This window comes from Rhinopithecus roxellana, chromosome 14 (assembly GCF_007565055.1).
Source record: "Rhinopithecus roxellana isolate Shanxi Qingling chromosome 14, ASM756505v1, whole genome shotgun sequence".
Classification (NCBI taxonomy): domain Eukaryota; kingdom Metazoa; phylum Chordata; class Mammalia; order Primates; family Cercopithecidae; genus Rhinopithecus; species Rhinopithecus roxellana.
The window spans coordinates 43,828,923-43,852,686 of record NC_044562.1 but is presented as its reverse complement, the minus strand read 5'-3'; the positions used below and the strand labels follow the sequence as shown (position 1 = coordinate 43,852,686).

Genomic DNA, 23,764 nt, shown 5'->3' with positions numbered 1-23,764 from the left:
ATATTAATGAAAAAAAAGTGGTAAAATCCAAATAAAGTCTGGAGTTAACAGTGATACACAAATTGTCTTAGTTCATTTTCTGTTGCTCACAACAGAATACCTGAAGCTGTGTAATTTGTAAAGAAAAGGAATTTATTCCTTTCCTTACAGTTACGGAGGCTGATGTCCAAAGTCAAAAGGATACATCTAGTGAGGGCCTTCTTGCTGGTGGGGACTCTGCAGAGACCCAAGGAGGTACAGGGCATCATATGTCAAGGAAGCTAAGCATGCTAGCTCAGGTCTCTCTTACTTCTCTTACAAAGCCACCAGTCTCACTCCCATAACCCCATTAATCAATGAATGGATTCATCCTTCGTGAGGACAGAGGCCTCGTGACCCAATCACCTTTCAAAGGCCTTACATTTCAATATATCCATACTGGGGATTAAATTTCAAAATGAGTTCTGGAGGGGGCAAATATTCAAACCACAACACCAATGTTCTCAGTTTTGATAAGTGTACCATAGTAAGAATATTAGGCAGTTTGCTAGGGCTGCCATATCAAAGTACCACTACTTAAGTGGCTTAACCAACACAAACTTATTGTCTCATAGTTTTGAAGGCTACAAGTCTGAAATCAAGGGGTCAGCAGGGCAATGCTCCTGCTGAAGGTGCTAGGGAAGGATCTATCCTAGACTTCTTTCCTGGCTTCGGATAGTTTTCTGGCTTGCGGCAGCATAACTCCAATCTTCACATGACATTATCCTGTGTACATGACTATCTGCAAATTCCCCTTTTATAAGCATACCAGTCATATTGGATCCGGGCCCACCCTACTCAATTATGACCTTAACTAATTACACATACAACAACCCTATTTCCAGATTAGGTCACATTCTGAGGTACTGAGGACTAGGACTTCAACATATGAATTTTAGGGGACACAATCCAATCCATAATAGCAATGTAGAAACGCATTAGGGGAAACTGAAACTGGGTGAGAGGTATGTAAGAACTCTGTACTATCTTTTAAACTTACCTGTAGATCTAAAACTGTAAAATAATTTTAAAAATTATCTTAAAAGCTTATTTCTATAAAGTCAGTTGATAAAATATAACATTTTCTTAATAAGCTAAATAGATTCCCCACATCCAGCTGAACCCATAATTTCAGTAAGATTTTTTGTTTTTAACTCAAGGGGGCAACCACAGGTAAAATGGTGAAAACCAAAATTGCCTTGGTTTGCAACACTACTGATTTAGTGTCTATCTTTCTCAGGCACTTTTCCATAAACTATTAGCAAAAATGGAATGCTGTACGTTATTCTGCACCTCCCATGGTTAATTCAGCAACCTGCCATGGTCATCTTTCCATGTCACTACTACAGATAAAGCTGTCTTATTTTTTTTCTATGTTTCTATGGTAAAATAAAACACACACACAAAGACAACCACCCAAAGTATAATACAGAACTTAGTCAATTACTATAATGCAAAACTCTTGTAACCACTACCTAGGTCAAGAAATGGAACTTAGCTGCTGAGAGATGCTATCTGGCATGAGCACTGGAATTTCTCTGTACTTTACTGCTGGGTATGCTATGAATGGGTATGCCATGAACCCAAGGGACTGACCACTCCTTGCCCAGGTCATTTTCAAGGTAGCCACCGTGAAGAAGAAGGTCTTAGCTGTGAGCCACCATGAAGAAGAAGGTAATGTCTTCCTCTGAGACAGACAGCAGACTTATTTACAGCTTGCTAAAACCAGCAGGTTTCCCAAATCGCATGACAATTGTACTATCATGCAATATTCTGCAAATGCAGACACTCATATGGGTCCTCTGTATCACTCCCCTGAGGCTTGAGGAGCAAGAGAAAACTTGCTCAGTGTTGCTCGTTGTACCACTCACAAAAAATTCTTTTTCTAATCCAAGATTGTCACGTCTTCTGCCAGCATCTATGAAATATTAACAAGCTAACTATTAGCTTGTATAGTACTACAGACTGAATGTTTGTGTCCCTCCAAAATTTGTATGTTGAAATCCTAACCCCCAAGGTGATGGCAGAAGAGGTGGGACCTTTGAGAGGTGATTAGGTCACGTTGGCCCTCATGAATGAGATTAATGCCCTTATAAAAGAAATCCTGGAGAGCTTCTTCACCCCTTCTACCACAAGAGGACACAGAGAGAAGATGGCCAACAAGGCTGTCTATGAACCAGGAAGCTGGCCATCACCAGACACCAAATCTGCTGGCCCCTTGATCTTGAACTCCCCAGCCTCCAGAACTATGAGAAATAAATTGTTTTTTATAAGCTACCTACCCATTTTACAGTATTTTGTTACAGCAGCTCAAATGGACTAAAACACTATCATCCACTGTATTCTTGGGAACTAGGAATCTAGATGTGGAGGAAAAGAGATTCAGATGTAGGATTAAAAGGGCTATGAATAATTCTAGGACACCATCTGGACATATATAAAAAGAACATGTGTGCTGTCATGACAATGATATGCACAGTATCATTTCATGCACTCCAAACACTATACCCTCAATACTGAATAGAACTACTTTCTAAAAGGAAAAAAAGAAAATGAAAATAGAAGTTTTCTCCATATCCAGATCAAAATTAAATGACCTTTTGCTCACTAAATTAAAATGGTGTTTAAGAATTTAAAATAGGCCAGGCATGGTGGCTCACACCTATAATTCTAGCACACTGAGGGGCCAAGTCAGGAAGATCATTTGCGCCCAGGAGTTCGAGGCCAGCCTGGGCAACGTAGAAACCTCATCTCTACAAAAAATTTAAAAATTAGCTGGGTTGGTGGTCCATACCTGTAGTCCTAGCTACTCGGGAGGCTAAGGCAGGAGGATCACCTGAGCCTAGGAGTTCGAGGCTACAGTGAGCTAGTATCACTACACTCCAGCCTGGGCAACACAGCAAGACCTTGTCTCATAACAAACAAAAAAAAGAGTTTAAAATAGATTATGGAGAAAGAAGAAAAAAAAGTATTTCCCTGAATATTTTTGTAGTAAGAGTATTTCCAAATTAGTCTACAGATACAAATGAGGCTTCACTGACAGGTTCCACTGGCTTTCATTAGCTTGACAAACCTTATATGCAGAAATGCAGAATTCTGTCCTCCCTTCTGGGTTCTATTCCCTACCTCTATCTCGGAAGCGTCACCACGAATGTCACGCTATTAACGCAAAATAATCCTGTCCACTTCTCATAACTCTGCCTGCAATACTGCCATCAATGGCATACTTCCATCACTCCACCATGAAATAAAAAGGATCTCTCTCTGTCTCTCTCTCTCTCACTCTCTCAGAAAGGCCACAGAAGAATTGCTTGGGATACATTTTCCCTACCCCTGAGGCACTCACAAAAGCAAACACTGAGACTCAGAACTATTCAACCCCCAGGCCCTGAGAGTCTTTATCTTCTTTCCAGGTGTTTTCTGCCCCATGCACCATAGTCGCCATGTGATCTGGATTCTGTCATGTCTTCCCATTCCACCTATGTACTTAGTCTAAATATGAGTCACTGACACCGCTCCTAGTTTTTTTTCTAGGAAACTCCTCAGCCTCCATGTACAACAGCTGAATAAAATAAGTAAGGGTAGTGCTGTAGTTCAAATATTTGCCCCCTCCAATGTGGCAATACCAAAAGGTGAGTCCTTTAAGAAGTGATTGGGCATGACAGTTCTGCTCACAAGAGCGGATTAACCCATTCATAAATTAATGGGTTAATGGATTAATGAGTTAATGAATCAATGGGTTAGTATGGGAGTAAGACTGTGGGTTTATAAGAGAAAGAGGGAGAACTGGGCTAGCACACTTAGCCTCCTCGTCACATGATGCCCTGTACCACCTTGGGACTCTACAGAGAGGACTCACCTGCAAAATGGCCCACGCCAGATGCAGCACCCTGACCTTGGACTTCTCAACCTACATTAACTACAAGAAATAAGTTCCTTTTCTTTACAAATTCCTCGGTTTTAGGTATTCTGTTATAAGCAACAGAAAAAAACAGACTAACACAGTTAGGAAGGGATATGCCAGGCTTTGTATCCCCATCTCCACTTAGGTTTAACAGAGGCACAGTTGCAATAGTTACTTAGTGCTCACTCTGTCAGAGGCTATAGAGCGTACAAAGCAAATCTATGAAGACAGATAGCCAGGACTCAAATCACACCTCATAATTACTAGCTGTGACATTTGGGCATGTTACTTAGCCTCTCTGTCCCTCAATTTCTGCCCTGTTATACAGAGATAAGGCTACAATCCCTTAATTCCTAAAATTTTCTAGATTTTGAAAACAGTACATACTAAATGCTTTATAAAATACCCCAAGAGGAGTCTAGGTCCTTGTAATACTTGATTACATAGTAATAAAGTGTTTTTGTATTTATGCACCAAACCATAAGTGTTCACACTGGTTAGGATAAAAACTAAAAGAGCTTCAAGTACATCCAGGTCAGATTTTGCCAATGCATTTACCACAAACTAACAAAAAACTTTTGGTTTTAGGGTTTTAGAATTGCAAATAAGAGATCTGTAGTATGTACCCCAGAGGAGTATCATGAGAATTAACTGAGCTAATAACATGACAAATACTTACAGTACCACCTAGAATACAGTGATATCAGATGACCTGTTATTGTTTTTATGTGCAATTTACTTGTCGGCCTCTATAAGAGATATAAAAGTGAATAAAATGTATTTCCTCCTTACAATCTGGTAAACTATGGATATTTAACTTTGCAAGGGTACCATTACAATAATAGCTAACGTATAAAATGACTGTTACATGCCATGCACTATGCTTTTTTTTTTTTTTTTTTTTGAGATGGAGTCTCACTCTGTCACCCAGGCTGGAGTACAGTGGCGCGATCTCGGCTCACTGCAAGCTCCACCTCCTGGGTTCACGCCATTCTCCTGCCTCAGCCTCCCAAGTAGCTGGGACTACAGGTGCCCGCCACCATGTCTGGCTAATTTTTTGTATTTTTTTAGTAGAGATGGGGTTTCACCATGTTAGCCAGGATGGTCTCGATCTCCTGACCTCGTGATCTGCCCGCCTCGGCCTCCCAAAGACTATGCTAGATTTTTTAATGCATTATTTTGATGGTTAACATTGAGTGTCAACCTGATTGGATTGAAGGATGCAAAGTGTTTTTCCTGGGTGTGTCTGTGTAGGTATTGCCAAAGAAGATTAACATTTCAGTCAGTGGATTGGGAGAGGTAGACCCACCCTCAGTCTGAGTGGGCATCGTCTAATCAGCTGCCAGCATGGCTAGGATAAAAGCAGGCAGAAGTTGGAAGGACTTGACTTGCTGAGTCTTCCAGCCTTCATCTTTCTCCGGTGCTGGATGCTTGCTACCCTCGAACATCAGCCTCCAAGTTCTTCAGCTTTTGAACTCTTAGACTTACTTATACCAGTGGTTTGCCAGTGGCTCTCGGGCCTTTGGCCACAGACTGAAGGCTGCACTGTCAGCTTCCCTACTTTTGAGGTTTTAGGACTCAGGGTGATCCATCATTGGCTTCCTTGCTCCTCAATTTGCAGATGGCCTATCATGGGACTTTATCTTGTGATCATGTGAGTCAATTCTCCTTAATAAACTCCCTTTCATATATACATATGTCCTATTAGTTCTGTCCTTCTAGAGAATGCTGATTAATACAATTATCTTATTTATCATTTAAAAGCATTCTAAAGTAGATACTATTATTATTCTCATTTTATATATATCAAAAGGGAAGCTGTAAGAGACCAAGTACCCACCCAAGATGAAGTAGTGAACCCATTATTTAACCCAGGCATTCTGACTTGTAAGAACCATGGTTTTAACCATAATCTTATGCCACCTCCTACAAGGTATATGGGCCATGTCTTGACGCTACAGTTGAGAACCATGATGTACCAAGGTCAAGGAAACCTGCCATACCAGTATTTCTCTACTTCTCTAACAATGACATTTTAAGTTACACATACAAATAATGCCTGCAAAACTTACCAAATGGTGCAGTATGGTATTAGTCCTTTTGAATGCATTAAACCTGAAACAAATGTGGAATAAAATGAGAACAGTAATGTGGGTAGTCATGCTTCAGTTTACAAATAGTATATCACCTTTTGTTTCAGCCTCTTCTAAAAGGTATTATTAGAACAAAAAGTTTTAAAAGGTTTAGCTCTCATTCACTGGTGGGAACATTAAATGGTATAGCCACTTGGCACATGAATTTTATGGTAACTTTTCATAACTGCCAAAATGTGGAAGTAACCAAGATGTTCTTCAATGGCTGGAAGACAAACCAATTTCAATACAACCATATAAAATATTATTCAGCCATGAAAAAGAGAAATGAGCTATTATGCCACAAAAAAAAAATTGGACGAAACTTAAATACATACATACTACTAAGCAAAAGAAGCCAGTCTGAAAAGGCTACACACTCTGATTTCAACTGTATGATATTCTGAAAAGGGCAAAATTATGAAATCAGTAGAAAGATCAGTGGTTGCCAGGGGTTTGGGGGAGTGAGTGAGGGATGTACAGTTGGAACACAGGAGATGTTTAGGGCAGTGAAGCTTATCTGTACGACAGTGTAATGGTTGATACATGTCCTTATTATTTGTCAAACTTTTCTGCTCAAATTTGCAGGTCATTTTTTCCATCAACTTAAAACTACTCTAAAAAATAAAGTCATTACTCTTAAGAAAAAACATTTGTTAAAGATGCAATACAAACAGCATTCTCAGACACTGTAGAGAGAGGTATAAATTGGTACTGCCTTTCTGGTAAACAGTTTGGAAACACAAATCCACAGCCTTTAAAATGATCACACCCTTCAATCCACTAATTCTGCAAGCATGTGCACTAGGGAAATCTCAGAAATATGACCAAAGTTTGATTGATAAATATGTTCACAATTATTTACATGATGGAAAAACTGAAAACAAAGTAAATGTCTAAGAATAGAGCATTATTTTAAAGACTGTGTCTATTAATACACACAGCCATTACACAACCACTAAAAATACTAACATGGAAAAGCAGTCATGACAAATCACAAAAGGAGAGCAGGCTACAAAACAATAAACACAACACACTTCTATTTTTGCTGTTTTAAAAGTGCTTGTTGGGCTAGGAATACAAAGCCTGAGACACAGCTTGACCAAAGTGACCACTGATAATGGACATGAAAATGGTGAGGGTGGGGTCACCTGGTAAGGGGCATGAACAAACATGGAACGTTGGAAATTGTCCCTATCCCGATGCTAATTACAGGACTGCAGGTATAAGTTCACTAAGCTATAAACTTCAGAACAGTGTACTCAAGTGCCTTATGTACATTATAATAAGAAAGTAAAAGGCAACACCGGGAAGGGCATTGATTAAGAGAGGCATGAGGAGGGCCTCCGGAAAGCTTGTTTCTTGATCCAGGTGCTGGTGATTTAGGTATGTTTAGTTCGTGAAAATTCATCATGTTGTATCATTATGCTTTGGGCTTTTTAAAAAATTTCCTAAAAGACATAGCTCTTGCCCTTGAGAAACCCACAATGTAATGACAGATGTGCACATAAAAATACTATAGTTAGAATATACTAAGATGCATGCTTTTTGTTTAAGAAACTAAATTTAAGATCTATGGAAAGAGGTCAAAGCTAGAATCAGTAGCTACAGCAGCCTGATAAGGGCTGTGCACATGTACAGATACATATACTATCTAATGGAACTGATAAACTGACAATCTGTTAATTTTTCAAGGATACTCTGAGATTATACAAAGACCAACAGCCTGAGGTTGCACAAAAGGCAGTATGACCAGTTACCACTTGTAACCACAACTTGGATGACTGGATTTATAAAAATATTTGTAACCCAACTTACCTTTCAAAATTTATATTTCTTTCTTTTTATATAACATTCAAATTGAATTATACAATAGAGAGAAACGACCTATTTGTTTAAGTCAGTCACAGTTCACATTCCTGAACTAGCATTTTTGAATTTGTCTCACCACAAGTAAAGTGTTCTTATCCTAGCCCAGTGATTCCAAGACTAGTCTGTGCATTAGAATCACCTGGAGACTTGGCTAGGCATGGTGGCTCATGCCTGTAATCCCAGCACTTTGGGAGGCCAAGGCAGGCAGATCACCTGAGGTCAGGAGTTCCAGACCAGCCTGGCCAACAAGGTGAAACCCCGTCTCTACTAAAAGTACAAAAATTAGCTGGGTATAGTGGCAGGCGCCTGTAATTCCAGCTACTCAGGAGGCTGAGGCAGGAGAATAGCTTGAACCTGGGAGGCAGAGTGTAGAAAGTAAAAAGTTGGATTCTTGAGGGGCGGAGCAAGATGGCGGAATAGGAACAACTCCAGTCTCCAACTCCCAGCGCGAGCGACACAGAAGACCGGTGATTTCTGCATTTTCAACTGAGGTACTGGGGTCATCTCACTAGGGAGTGCCGGACAATCGGTGCTGGTCAGCTGCTGCAGCCTGACCAGCGAGAGCTGAAGCAGGGCGAGGCATCGCCTCACCTGGAAGCGCAAGGGGGAAGGGGATCCGTTTTCCTAGCCAGGGGAACTGAGACACACAACACCTGGAAAATCGGGTAACTCCCACCCCAATACTGCGCTGTAAGCATACAGGCATTCCAGGAGAATATATCCCACACCTGGCCGGGAGGGTCCCACGCCCACGAAGCCTCCCTCACTGCTAACACAGCAGTCTGCCGCGATCTATCCGCAAGGCAGCAGCGAGGCTGGGGGAGGGGCGCCCGCCATTGCTGAGGCTTAAGTAGGTAAACAAAGCCGCTGGGAAGCTCGAACTGGGTGGAGCTCACAGCAGCTCAAGGAAGCCTGCCTGTCTCTGTAGTCTCCACCTCTGGGGACAGCGCACAGCTGAAGACCAACAGGGGAAGTAGCGGGAGCCGGTGCAGACGCGAACGACTCTGTCTGACAGCTTTGGGGAGAGCCGCGGATCTCCCAACGCGGAGGTTGAGATCTGAGAACGGACAGACTGCCTGCTCAGGTGTGTCCCTGACCCCTGAGTAGCCTAGCTGGGAGAAATCCCCCACTAGGGGCAGTCTGACACCCCACACCTCACAGGGTGGAGTACACCCCTGAGAGGACACTTCCAAGGGAAGAATCAGACAGGTACACTCGCTGTTCAGCAATATTCTATCTTCGGCAACCTCTGCTGCTGATACCCAGGCAAACAGGGTCTGGAGTGGACCTCAAGCAATCTCCAACAGACCAACAGAGAGTCCTTCTGACTGTCAGAAGGAAAACTATCAAACAGGAAGGACACCTATACCAAAACCCCATCAGTTCGTCACCACCATCAAAGACCAGAGACAGATAAAACCACAAAGATGGGGAAGAAGCAGGGCAGAAAAGCTGGAAATTCAAAAAATAAGAGCGCATCTCCCCCTGCAAAGGAGCGCAGCCCATCACCAGCAACGGATCAAAGCTGGTCAGAGAATGACTTGGACGAGAGGAGAGAAGAAGGCTTCAGTCCATCAAACTTATCAGAGCTAAAGGAGGAATTACGTACCCAGCGCAAAGAAACTAAAAATCTTGAAAAAAGAGTGGAAGAATTGACAGCTAGACTCATTAATGCAGAGAAGATCATAAACGAAATGACAGAGATGAAAACCATGACACGAGAAATACGTGACAAATGCACAAGCTTCAGTAACCGACTCGATCAACTGGAAGAAAGAGTATCAGCGATTGAAGATCAAATGAATGAAATGAAGCGAGAAGAGAAACCAAAAGAAAAAAGAAGAAAAAAAAATGAGCAAAGCCTGCAAGAAGTATGGGATTACGTAAAAAGACCAAATCTACGTCTGATTGGGGTGCCTGAAAGTGAGGGGGAAAATGGAACCAAGTTGGAAAACACTCTTCAGGATATCATCCAGGAGAACTTCCCCAACCTAGTAGGGCAGGCCAACATTCAAATTCAGGAAATACAGAGAACGCCACAAAGATACTCCTCGAGAAGAGCAACTCCAAGACACATAATTGCCAGATTCACCAAAGTTGAAATGAAGGAAAAAATCTTAAGGGCAGCCAGAGAGAAAGGTCGGGTCACCCACAAAGGGAAGCCCATCAGACTAACAGCAGATCTCTCGGCAGAAACTCTACAAGCCAGAAGAGAGTGGGGACCAATATTCAACGTTCTTAAAGAAAAGAATTTTCAACCCAGAATTTCATATCCAGCCAAACTAAGTTTCATAAGTGAAGGAGAAATAAAATCCTTTACAGATAAGCAAATGCTTAGAGATTTTGTCACCACCAGGCCTGCCTTACAAGAGACCCTGAAGGAAGCCCTAAACATGGAAAGGAACAACCGGTACCAGCCATCGCAAAAACTTGGCAAAATGTAAAGACCATTGAGGCTAGGAAGAAACTGCATCAACTAACGAGCAAAATAACCAGTTAATATCATAATGGCAGGATCAAGTTCACACATAACAATATTAACCTTAAATGTTAATGGACTAAATGCTCCAATTAAAAGACACAGACTGGCAAACTGGATAAAGAGTCAAGACCCATCAGTCTGCTGTATTCAGGAGACCCATCTCACATGCAGAGACATACATAGGCTCAAAATAAAGGGATGGAGGAAGATCTACCAAGCAAATGGAGAACAAAAAAAAGCAGGGGTTGCAATCCTAGTCTCTGATAAAACAGACTTTAAACCATCAAAGATCAAAAGAGACAAAGAAGGCCATTACATAATGGTAAAGGGATCAATTCAACAGGAAGAGCTAACTATCCTAAATATATATGCACCCAATACAGGAGCACCCAGATTCATAAAGCAAGTCCTTAGAGACTTACAAAGAGACTTAGACTCCCATACAATAATAATGGGGGACTTCAACACTCCGCTGTCAACATTAGACAGATCAACGAGACAGAAAGTTAACAAGGATATCCAGGAATTGAACTCATCTCTGCACCAAGCGGACCTAATAGACATCTATAGAACTCTCCACCCCAAATCAACAGAATATACATTCTTCTCAGCACCACATCGCACTTATTCCAAAATTGACCACATAATTGGAAGTAAAGCACTCCTCAGCAAATGTAAAAGAACAGAAATTATAACAAACTGTCTCTCAGACCACAGTGCAATCAAACTAGAACTCAGGACTAAGAAACTCAATCAAAACCGCTCAACTACATGGAAACTGAACAACCTGCTCCTGAATGACTACTGGGTACATAACGAAATGAAAGCGGAAATAAAGATGTTCTTTGAAACCAATGAGAACAAAGATACAACATACCAGAATCTCTGGGACACATTTAAAGCAGTGTGTAGAGGGAAATTTATAGCACTAAATGCCCACAAGAGAAAGCAGGAAAGATCTAAAATTGACACTCTAACATCACAATTAAAAGAACTAGAGAGGCAAGAGCAAACACATTCAAAAGCTAGCAGAAGGCAAGAAATAACTAAGATCAGAGCAGAACTGAAGGAGATAGAGACACAAAAAACCCTCCAAAAAATCAATGAATCCAGGAGTTGGTTTTTTGAAAAGATCAACAAAATTGACAGACCGCTAGCAAGGCTAATAAAGAAAAAAAGAGAGAGGAATCAAATAGATGCAATAAAAAATGATAAAGGGGATATCACCACTGACCCCACAGAAATACAAACTACCATCAGAGAATACTATAAACGCCTCTACGCAAATCAACTAGAAAATCTAGAAGAAATGGATAATTTCCTGGACACTTACAATCTCCCAAGGCTAAACCAGGAAGAAGTTGAATCCCTGAATAGACCAATAGCAGGCTCTGAAATTGAGGCAACAATTAATAGCCTACCCACCAAAAAAAGTCCAGGACCAGATGGATTCACAGCTGAATTCTACCAGAGGTACAAGGAGGAGCTGGTACCATTCCTTCTGAAACTATTCCAATCAATAGAAAAAGAGGGAATCCTCCCTAACTCATTTTATGAGGCCAACATCATCCTGATACCAAAGCCTGGCAGAGACACAACAAAAAAAGAGAATTTTAGACCAATATCCCTGATGAACATTGATGCAAAAATCCTCAATAAAATACTGGCAAACCGGATTCAGCAGCACATCAAAAAGCTTATCCACCATGATCAAGTGGGCTTCATCCCTGGGATGCAAGGCTGGTTCAACATTCGCAAATCAATAAACGTAATCCAGCATATAAACAGAACCAAAGACAAGAACCACATGATTGTCTCAATAGATGCAGAAAAGGCTTTTGACAAAATTCAACAGCCCTTCATGCTAAAAACGCTCAATAAATTCGGTATTGATGGAACGTACCTCAAAATAATAAGAGCTATTTATGACAAACCCACAGCTAATATCATACTGAATGGGCAAAAACTGGAAAAATTCCCTTTGAAAACTGGCACAAGACAGGGATGCCCTCTCTCACCACTCCTATTCAACATAGTGTTGGAAGTTCTGGCTAGGGCAATCAGGCAAGAGAAAGAAATCAAGGGTATCCAGTTAGGAAAAGAAGAAGTCAAATTGTCCCTGTTTGCAGATGACATGATTGTATATTTAGAAAACCCCATCGTCTCAGCCCAAAATCTCCTTAAGCTGATAAGCAACTTCAGCAAAGTCTCAGGATACAAAATTAATGTGCAAAAATCACAAGCATTCTTATACACCAGCAACAGACAAGCAGAGAGCCAAATCAGGAATGAACTTCCATTCACAATTGCTTCAAAGAGAATAAAATACCTAGGAATCCAGCTTACAAGGGATGTAAAGGACCTCTTCAAGGAGAACTACAAACCACTGCTCAGTGAAATCAAAGAGGACACAAACAAATGGAAGAACATACCATGCTCATGGATAGGAAGAATCAATATCGTGAAAATGGCCATACTCCCCAAGGTTATTTATAGATTCAATGCCATCCCCATCAAGCTACCAATGACTTTCTTCACAGAATTGGAAAAAACTGCTTTAAAGTTCATATGGAACCAAAAAAGAGCCCGCATTGCCAAGACAATCCTAAGTCAAAAGGACAAAGCTGGAGGCGTCACGCTACCTGACTTCAAACTATACTACAAGGCTACAGTAACCAAAACAGCATGGTACTGGTACCAAAACAGAGATATAGACCAATGGAACAGAACAGAGTCCTCAGAAATAATACCGCACATCTACAGCCATCTGATCTTTGACAAACCTGAGAGAAACAAGAAATGGGGAAAGGATTCCCTATTTAATAAATGGTGCTGGGAAAATTGGCTAGCCATAAGTAGAAAGCTGAAACTGGATCCTTTCCTTACCCCTTATACGAAGATTAATTCAAGATGGATTAGAGACTTAAATGTTAGACCTAATACCATAAAAACCCTAGAAGAAAATCTAGGTAGTACCATTCAGGACATAGGCATGGGCAAGGACTTCATGTCTAAAACACCAAAAGCAACGGCAGCAAAAGCCATAATTGACAAATGGGATCTAATTAAACTAAAGAGCTTCTGCACAGCAAAAGAAACTACCATCAGAGTGAACAGGCAACCTACAGAATGGGAGAAAATTTTTGCAACCTACTCATCTGACAAAGGGCTAATATCCAGAATCTACAAAGAACTCAAACAAATACACGAGAAAAAAACAAACAACCCCATCAAAAAGTGGGGAAAGGATATGAACAGACATTTCTCAAAAGAAGATATTCATACAGCCAACAGACACATGAAAAAATGCTCATCATCACTGGCCATCAGAGAAATGCAAATCAAAACCACAATGAGATACCATCTCACACCAGTTAGAATGGCAATCATTAAGAAGTCAGGAAACAACAGGTGTTGGAGAGGATGTGGAGAAATAGGAACACTTTTACACTGTTGGTGGGATTGTAAACTAGTTCAACCATTATGGAATAGAGTATGGCAATTCCTCAAGGATCTAGAACTAGATGTACCATATGACCCAGCCATCCCACTACTGGGTATATACCCAAAGGATTATAAATTAGTCTACTACAAAGACACATGTACACGTATGTTTATTGCGGCACTATTCACAATAGCAAAGACTTGGAATCAACCCAAATGTCCATCTGTGACAGACTGGATTAAGAAAATGTGGCACATATACACCATGGAATACTATGCAGCCATAAAAAAGGATGAGTTTGCGTCCTTTGTAGGGACATGGATGCAGCTGGAAACCATCATTCTTAGCAAACTATCACAAGAAGAGAAAACCAAACACCGCATGTTCTCACTCATAGGTGGGAACTGAACAATGAGATCACTTGGACTCGGGAAGGGGAACATCACACACTGGGGTCTATCATGGGGAGGGGGGAGGGGGGAGGGGGGAGGAGGGAGGGATTGCATTGGGGAGTTATACATGATATAAATGATGAATTGATGGGTGCTGACGAGTTGATGGGTGCAGCACACCAACATGGTATAAGTATACATATGTAACAAACCTGCACGTTATGCACATGTACCCTAGAACTTAAAGTATAATAAAAAAAAAAAAAAAAAAAAAAAAGAAAGTAAAAAGTTTCCTCTTCAAAGTTTTTCTTCTTGTTAAAGAATAAATCGTAAGTGTTAGAAATAATAATTTCTTTTAAAGACTTTCTTCAAGTCTCCTTGCTTTGTGCTAATAACTCCTTGTTAAGCCTTATCCTGCATAACTATTGGACATGCTCACAGGCACGTTCCAGCTCACAGCCTATGCCCCTTCCTTATTTAAAAATGTTATCCCTTCCTTAAACCTTTCATAAGCAAATTCTTTGTTCTTCCCTGCACTTACCTATTTACGCTATTAGCATATTGGGTATCAGTTTAAGAGTGTGAGGTCCCGCTCCAGCCAAAGGATGCACGACACAGCAGTAAGGACAACATAAATGCGTAAGGGATATAAATATGTCTGCTTTTCCTTTGTCAAATGTGCTCTCGCCATTGTTCCATCTGTGATTGAGCACCCTTCTGCAGAAAGTAAAAATTGCTTGCTGAGAAATCTTTTTGTCTCTATGCTGACTTTTCTTCACAGCACCAATCATCTAACAATTTTGGTATTTCTTTTTTTTTTTTCTTTTTTTTTGAGACAGAGTCTCACTCTGTCGCCCGGGCTGGAGTGCAGTGGCCGGATCTCAGCTCACTGCAAGCTCCGCCTCCCAGGTTTACGCCATTCTCCTGCCTCAGCCTCCCGAGTAGCTTAGCTGGGACTACAGGTGCCCATCACCTCGCCTGGCTAGTTTTTTTTTTTGTACTTTTTAGTAGAGACGGGGTTTCACCGTGTTAGCCAGGATGGTCTCAATCTCCTGACCTCATGATCCGCCCGTCTCGGCCTCCCAAAGTGCTGGGATTACAGGCTTGAGCCACCGCACCGGGCCCAATTTTGGTATTTCTAACACAGAGGTTGCAGTGAGCTGAGACTGTGCCACTGCACTCCAGCCTGAGCGACAAGAGTGAGACTCTGTCTCCAAAAAAAAAAAAAAAAAAAAATCACCTGGAGACAGGTAAAAATTCCAAAGCTCAGGTCACACCCAAGACCAATTAAATCAAACTCTGAAGGTGGGGCACAGGCACAGATACTTTGTTTGAAGCTCCCCTAAATGATTTCAAAGAAGGAAGCTGTCATTAAAAATCAACACTAACACTTTATAATTATGAAACTGAAGCAACAAAGCATATCTTATTTAGGGATACTTTCTAAATAAGGTTTTCATAATTACTTTTAAAGTGTGAACTACACTACCCTAAAACACCATTTCTAAAATGTTTTCAACTTGACTCAATTTTATCTTTTTGTAAATTTTAAATATAAAAATCCAGAATGACTTTAGATTCCTTAATGAGGCCAGTACCCAAATGTCGGTTCAAGAAGGTGTTGCCAGATTTGCAACTCTTATGTAATAGTTTAAGTACTAACTGCAGTGTTTTAACGAGTAAACAAAGAGAACTCCAAGTCCCAGTTTCATATATAAGGCAGAATTTAACTCAAAGTTAACGTAAACCTATCAAACAAAGCCACTGTACACAAAATTTATAGGTCACAAAAATCTGTGGACCAATTACAAAAAAATACATATATACAACCAAATTCCTTGCCAAATACTACATAATCATATTGCTTCCATTTGGTTGGTTGATTGATTTTATTTGAGATAGAGTCTTGCTGTGTCACCCAGGCTGGAGTACAGTGGCACAATCTTGGCTCACTGCAACCTCTGCTCCCAGGTTCCAGCGATTCTCCTGCCTCAACCTCTCGAATAACTGGGATTGCAGGTGTGCGTCACCACGCCCAGCTTATTTTTGTATTTTTAGTAGAGACGAGGTTTCTCCATGTTGGCCAGGCTAGTCTTTAACTCACAACCTCAGGTGATCTGCCTGCCTCAGCCTCCCAAAGTGCTGGGATTACAGGCGTGAGCCACCACACCTGGCCCACTTGTTCTAATTCAAATTCAGCTGTCATTTAAAATTTGATATTAGCTTTTATATCTCAAAATGTAATTGAGAATTCAGTGTCCCCAAGTAATTCTGAATTTATGATCTTTCCTTTCTACTGGCTCCAAAACTGCCATCTGGTGGAGAGGAAGAGAGCACGCACATCTCCTTTTTTTTTTTTTTTTTTTTTTTGAGAAGGAGTCTCTCTCTGTCGCCCAGGCTGGAGTGCAGTGGCAAAATCTCGGCTCACTGCAGGCTCTGCCTCCCAGGTTCACACCATTCTCCTGCCTCAGCCTCCCGAGTAGCTGGGACTACAGGTGCCGGCCACCATGCCCAGCTAATTTTTTGTATTTTTAGTCGAGACGGGGTTTCACCACGTTAGCCAGCATGGCCATGATCTCTTGGCCTCTTGATCCGCCCGCCTCAGCCTCCCAAAGTGCTGAAATTACAGGTGTGAGCCACTGCGCCCAGCCTGCTACTTCTAATTTCTTAATTAACTTTATCAGGCTTATTTCCTTCAGCTGATGTTAACTTGGCTTTTTTTAGAACAATTCTCAAAGTATGGTTCTTGGACAAGTACCATCAACATCCCCTGGAAACTTACTAGAAACTGAAATTCTCTGCCCCACCCCAGACCTACTGAACAAGAAACTGTGGGGCCCAGAAATCTGTGTTTAACAAACCCTCCAGGTGGTTATGATGTGTGTAGTTTAAATAAACAACTGTCTTAGATGAGAACTTTATCACTCAGGAACTTTTTGCAATTATCCAATAAAACAAACATGGCCTCATGCAATTAAACAACTACATGAAACTGCTTAAGCAGGAAGATGACATCACAAAGTAGTGCTTAGTGAAAATTATTATCCCAGAAGTAGGCAAGGTGTGAATAGAGCAGAAAATCAAGTCCAGGAGGCCAATAATTTAGGCATGGGGTGATGAAGAACAGCAGCTGTGGAAACAGAAGGGAGGGATATTATCACGAGTTATTATAGAGTAAAAACTCACTGGAAAAGAATGTCAAAAACGACTTTAAGATTTCAGACCAGGACAACTAGGAGAATATAGAAAAGACAGGGAAAGAAGCTCACTGGTTTGCAGGATGAAATACAAATTCAATTCTGAATTTTAGTTTGTACTAACATAAGCAGAAATATTCAACAGAAGAAAGACTAGAGCTTGAAAGAAAAGTTAGAACTAAAGGTATGTCTCATGCCACATGCACGTACAATCACTGAGGCATTGGAATCTCTCCGTTTTTTGTAAGGAATACATGAGAAGGCGACAGCTGAAAACTAACTGCCAGAAGGATGCCAACTGCAACTGTGGTATTGGTCAGTAGCGTTTTATTTCTGTATTCTATTTATTTATTTTTAGAGACAGGGTCTCACTGTCACCCAGGCTGCAGTGCAGTGGTATGATCACGGGCTCACTGCAGCCTCAATCTCCTGGACTCAAGCCTCCTGAACAGCTAAGACTACAGGCGCACACCACCACACCTAATTTTTAAATCTTTTGTAGAGACACAGTCTATGTTGCCCAGGCTGGTCTTGAATTCATGGGCTGTGATCCTCCAGCCACAGCTGCCCAAAGTGCTGGTATTACAGGCTTGAGTCACCATGCCCAGCCGAGCAGTGTTTTAAAACTACTAACATTATCTGGATGGAACGGCAGAGATTAAAAAGAAGAAAAAGAAAAAGAAAACTACTAACATTTAAAAATCAAGAGATTTCACCTAAAAATGCAGTTTTTCCAGCTTTTCCAGAAAAATCAGTAGTAATGGAAACCCTGAGTCTATATATTCTATAAGGGCAACAATGCCTGCAGGTGAGAAGCTGCCTCCTCTCCAGAGCACTCTATCCAGCTCACCAGTTTCCCCATGCTACCATCTAGCCAGCATCTTTCAATGCTTCCTTCTCGGCCTCTGCATTCAGGCTCATGATTCCTAACACAGAAAACAACCTAACAGAGCATCACAGATTGAGCCTTTGATCAACTAAGAAACAACTAAGTAGAAGTAAAAAAGAGAGGTAGTCAAAGAGCAAGAACCAAAACAATAGAGTTCAGCAGAGTACAGAGCAGATGGAAAAGGCAATGAGGCCTATTAACAACCTAAAAAGTAATCTCTTCCTGTCATTTTTATTTTTAGAGACTAGGTTTTTCCATGTTGCCCAAGCTGGAGGGCAGTAGCGCAATCACAGTTCACTGTAAACTTGAACTCTGAGGCTCAAGTGATCCTCCCACCTCAGCCTCCCAAGCTGGAAGGATAGGCGTATGCCACCATACCCAGCTAGTTTTTTCTTATTTTTTGTAGAAACGGGGTCTTGCTATGTTGCTCAGAACTGTCTTGAACTCCCACGTTGACCTCTCAAAGTACTAGGATTACAGGCATGATCCACCACACCCAGCGAAAAGCAACCTCTCTGATGAGGCTTCCTGACTCCCTCTCCCTACCTAATCTGGCTCTCATAACTGTGTCCCTTAAGACACTTATCAGAATTGGTAACTAAAAATTACTTTTGTCTAATTATTTGTTTCCTATCTGCTCTCCTTTCAGACTCCAAGGAACAGTAGGAACACCAAGTAGTCCACAGTTGCTACAGGATAACAAAAATGCCTAGAACCATGCTTCCCAGCAAGTAGAACAGAACAGTAGGTAACTGTTCATTCATGAATATACTGGAGCCGAATCTGTGAAATTCAGGCTGGTAAAACTGTATTTAGTTGCATAAGCAGAAGTGCACCTCTGTGAGCTTCTGAGAAGAATGGCAGTCACTAAAGTAAAACCTCAGCGAGATTAACTCTGGCACTCTTGTACGGAAACAATTCACACTGGGAAGAGGAAAAAGTGGTAACTTTGAGACTACTGCTGAAACTTGAATCCACAGGAAGAGGTTAAGGTTTAGGAGTGTGGAAGAACTTAGGTAACTCTGAGAATCTAGAAGAATGATAGTGCCAAGAGAGATAAAGAATAAGGGTTATATTTATGTGCAAATTTGTTTTTCTTTTCCTTTTTTGTGTTGTTGTTGTTGTTTTGAGACAGAGTCTCACTCTGTCGCCCAGGCTGGAGTGCAGTGGTGCAATCTCAGCTCACTGCAACCTCCGCCTCCCAGGTTCTAGCAATTCTCCTGCCTCAGCCTCCCAAGTAGCTGGGATTACAGGCCCCTGCCACCATGCCCAGCTAATTTTTTTTGTATTTTTAGTAGAGACGGGGGTTTCACTATGTTGCCCAGCCTGGTCTTGAACTCCTGACCTCGTATGACATGCCCGCCTCGGCCTCCCAAAGTGCTGGGATTACAGGCATGAGCCCCCGCGCCTAGCCCTTAAGTGTAAATTTATATGTGAGTTGCAGCTGAGACATTAAGAGGGTTGTGACCAGCACTAGAGCTCAGAGAAGGTCAGATTAGACAAAGATTCGAGTTACCCTAAGAGAGATGATTTGAGAACCAAAAAAAAGTCCAAGAGCTAAACTGGCACTGGGGTAAGAGGAGAGGCGGCGGAGAGTGGCATTAGAAAAATAGGCCAGTACCAAAGAAGCCAAGGGAGGCCAGAGTTCAAGTGGGGTTGCCTAACACTGTCAACCATGGTCCAAGGCCTTTTCTCCTCTCAGAAACACTTTCCGTGGCACCGTATTCCCTTATACGCTTGAGGGTTACGCTACTGCGGACTGGACCACCTTGGCCTCTGCTTTCTAAGATAATGCCCACTCCAGGGCTGAGTCTGGAAAAGGTATCTCAGACCAAAGGCCCCAGAATGGTCCTGGCCTCACCTACAGAGTCTGCATCTTGGAACGTGGGGTGGAAGAAAGCCAAGCTGAATTGTGGAAATGACAGATCCTTTCCTAAGTCAGTTAACTTTAACAAACATGTCTTTCCAGTTTGTTTCTCTATTTGCTATTTGCTGACAACACTGAAAAAGCGGCAGTAACGATTACATGTACTGATTTTCTTAGTATTTACTAAATCTCTCCATGAGCTCGTGCAAGGACTAATTTTAAGGTATTAAAAAAAGCAGAAAAGCAACTCTTAAATGTATAACAAATATTTAGTGAGAATTAGGTCTGTGGATACAGTGTTAAGACATCTAGACACTTTCCCCTGAAACTATTCTTCTTAAGTCAAAGAAATACCTCCAACCCTTTTCAGGAAACCCAGAAGGCAAACTCTAAGGCTTAAAGAATCCAGTAATTTAAGTTGTCCTTATTTTAAGGAAATAAACATGCTTCTCCCTTCAAGTGGGCGCAGCTGCTACCTGACATGACAGTACAGGGCCAGACAGTGGGGCTGTTGAAGACGCATGCAGCCTAAGTTCCTAAAGATGTGGCTACCAGATTTCTTAGGCTGAGTTAAAGACGCAGTGAGGGGTACTTTTGAAAAGTTAAACAACGTTTGCAAACATGCTCCCCCATGCCACGCTAAATGTCCCTCAACACTAGCCTTTAAGCTCCAGATGCCTGCACTGACGCTGGAGCCATACAAGAAAGCTGAATAAAATCACACCACGGGCAGAGAGAGGTGCAGCAAGTGGCAAAGCACCTGTGTGTGTTGGCTGCACAAAACATGCCGCACAATTCCTCTAGGCTGAATCCCTCCGTGTCCCCAAACTGCACCCAACTTTGAAGAAAGGAAAGTAATTGAGGCCAAAAGAATGAAAGTCGTGTGGGGACAAGGCTGAATTAAGAGCTAGAGTTGCAGAAAACGAGAGTGCTGCCGCAAAGAAGATGCTAGAGGGAAAAAGGAAAGACAGGGACGGAGGCTGGGGCTTGGGGAGGGCCAAGGTTGGGGTGGGCCAAGGTTGGGATCTCACAAATGCGCCTCTGAGCTCGACTCGAAACTTCGAGGCCAGCAGTCTCCACCCCCGGCCCTTTTCCCACTTTGGCGAGCGCCGCTGAAGAGCCTGCCCTTGGCTGCTCGCTCTCTCACTCACCTGGACATGAGCCTCCACACCTCCCGCTGCCCCATCGCCAAACACTCCGGAGCTAAAGCAACGGAACGAGAATCACGCGCACCCTTCCAGCGCCTCGCCTGAGCCCCGCCCACCGCCGTCCTCCCCCGCCGGGCAGAGATGACAAGTCCTCCAGAAAGCTAGAGCGACCGTTTCCGCTACGCGGCAGGGAGGGGCGGGGCAAGAACGACGCCTGGAGGAAATAGTTGAGGGCGGGGAAGGGAGATGGGACCGGTGCGGGGCGGGCCTGGAGTCGGGGACTGGGCGAGGGAGAAGGCGGAGAGCGAGCTGAGGCGGAGCGGGGAGAGGGAGGATAGAGCGGACTAGGGTGGATTCGCAGGAAAGGAGATTGCCCTCTAGAGGCTGTCTTAGCCCAAAGCGCAACCTGTTGTAGGCTTGACCTGCAAATTTGACCAGCAGGAAGTAATGTGAATGACTTTTCTGGAATTTTAGTAATTTTTTATTAAAATGTAAACTTAGTATTATTTAAGAATCAAGTAGAGCAATTACACTTGATAAAGGACATCGGGGTAGTTTATTCATTCCTAACCCAATATAGCCTAATTCGTTTAACATTAGGATTGAGACATTTTCAGTTTTCTTGGGAAAAGTTATAGATCCCCCATTCTTCCTCAAAGACAGAAAAGAGTGTTCTGATTAAGAGATAATAGATATGTCTTCCCAACTAAAGTAAAGTTACTGTTATCAGTGAAAGCCTAACTGCATTCAGAAAGTAGCTTACTCTTAAATGAGACCAACATTTAACTCAACTACTAGGATCCACTGTTAAATTGAGGAAAACGTTCCTCTGCTTCCAGATTCACCCAGATGTCTAGCAGAAGACATTTCATCGCCACTAGTAAGTACTGAAACATTTATCAGAAAGAAGAAATCCGGTGACAAATTTCAGAGAGGACACATGAAAGGAGTTATTCTTAGTACCTTAATACCTAAAGAGATACACTGTTGAGACTTTGATCAAAAATTACGTTGATAACCTAGGTCAAATGTAATAACCAAATGCCCACTGAGAAGAGGACAGACAACAGACATCACAGAAGGAACTCCTTACCTGCAATTTGGTTTTTAACTGGCTACAGGACATCACCATCTGACATCACCATCATGCCTCATTCACTGAGGACAGAAATGAACCAGTCATCTGACCTAGCATGGTTTACTGGAAAAAGTATGGACTTTCCTGTTAGACAGACTGAGATTCAAACCTTCCTTGCCGCCCTAGCTTCATGTGTGTGAAACCTGAGTCTCAGGCCTCATCGTTAGAAGGGCCCTGTGCTTGTTTTAGTGTTGTGCTATTAATAATTTTTGAACAAGGAACCACAAATTTTCATTTTACACTAGGCCTGCAAATTACGTAATCAGTCCTATCCCTAGCACACTAATAGTTTAATGACCGTGAGCAAATTATATAGCTTTTCAGAACCTCCATTTTCTCATCTGAAAATGGATGTGCTGATGATTAAAGATTAGAGGTGTTTGTGACGATCCATTGAAATACAGAAGGAAATATGTGCATAAATTACTTAGGACCACGTAGGTATCAAGACTTGTCAGTTATGCCACACCTTCCACCAAGCTGTCCTTCCTATTCCTAAATTCTCTATTTCTTCTGATGATGCTATCGTCTTCTGGCCTCCAGCTCTAGAAACCTTAGTCCTTTAAAAAAAATTATCTTAATATTCTATTCTGAAGATTTTCAAACATATAGCAAAATTATAAAAATTTAAAGCAAACACCTATGTGCTCACCACATAGATTCTACCTAGATTTACATTTTATCTTGCTTTATTCCTTATCCCAAATACCTTATTTTTAAACGCTTTTCAAAGTTAATTACAGGCATCGTTTTACTTCTCCCAAAATATGGCATGTGTCTTATTATCTAGAGTTAAATATTTGTTTACATATTTTCCCTTTTGACACAAAATTTACATACAATGAAATGCACAAATCTTAAGTGTACATTCACTGAGTTTGACAAACGTATACACTTGTGTAACCAAAATTCCTGAGATATAAACCATTGTCATCACCCCAAACAGTTTCCTCTCACGATTTTCCAGACATTCTCTGCCTATCACTGCCTTCCCCACCCAACCCCCACCCCAGAAGCAACCACTGCTCTGTCTCGAGAACCACTGTTGTTTGTTTTCAGACAGGGTCTCACTCTACATCCAGGCTAGAGTACACTGCCACAGTCATAGCTGACAGCAGCTTCAACCTCCCTGGGCTCAAGCAATCCTCCCACCTCAGTCTCCTGAGTAGATGGGACTACAGGCACATGCCACCACGCCCAGCTAGTTTTTTTTTTTTTTTTTTTTTGCAAGATAGGGTCTTGCCATGTTACCCAGGCTGGCCTCCAACTCCTGAGCTCAA

At 41.9% G+C, this 23,764-nt stretch overlaps 1 protein-coding gene across 3 annotated transcripts in view; it reads right to left on the bottom strand.

Moving 5' to 3' along the window:
* HIBCH (3-hydroxyisobutyryl-CoA hydrolase) overlaps nt 1–21,489 on the bottom strand; it is a 124,967-nt gene extending 103,478 nt beyond the window's left edge. Inside the window, exons 1-2 of one of the 3 annotated variants that reach the window (XM_010379746.2) lie at nt 21,350–21,489; nt 5,995–6,037 (exon numbers count right to left, since the gene is read on the bottom strand). In XM_010379746.2, the coding sequence (XP_010378048.1) occupies nt 5,995–6,037; nt 21,350–21,384 (78 nt within the window). In that variant the 5' untranslated portion in view covers nt 21,385–21,489. The remainder of the gene's footprint in view (nt 1–5,994; nt 6,038–21,349) is intronic. The other 2 variants (XM_010379747.2, XM_030916577.1) reach the window with 2 other exon arrangements.
* Nucleotides 21,490–23,764: the final 2,275 nt, after the last annotated feature.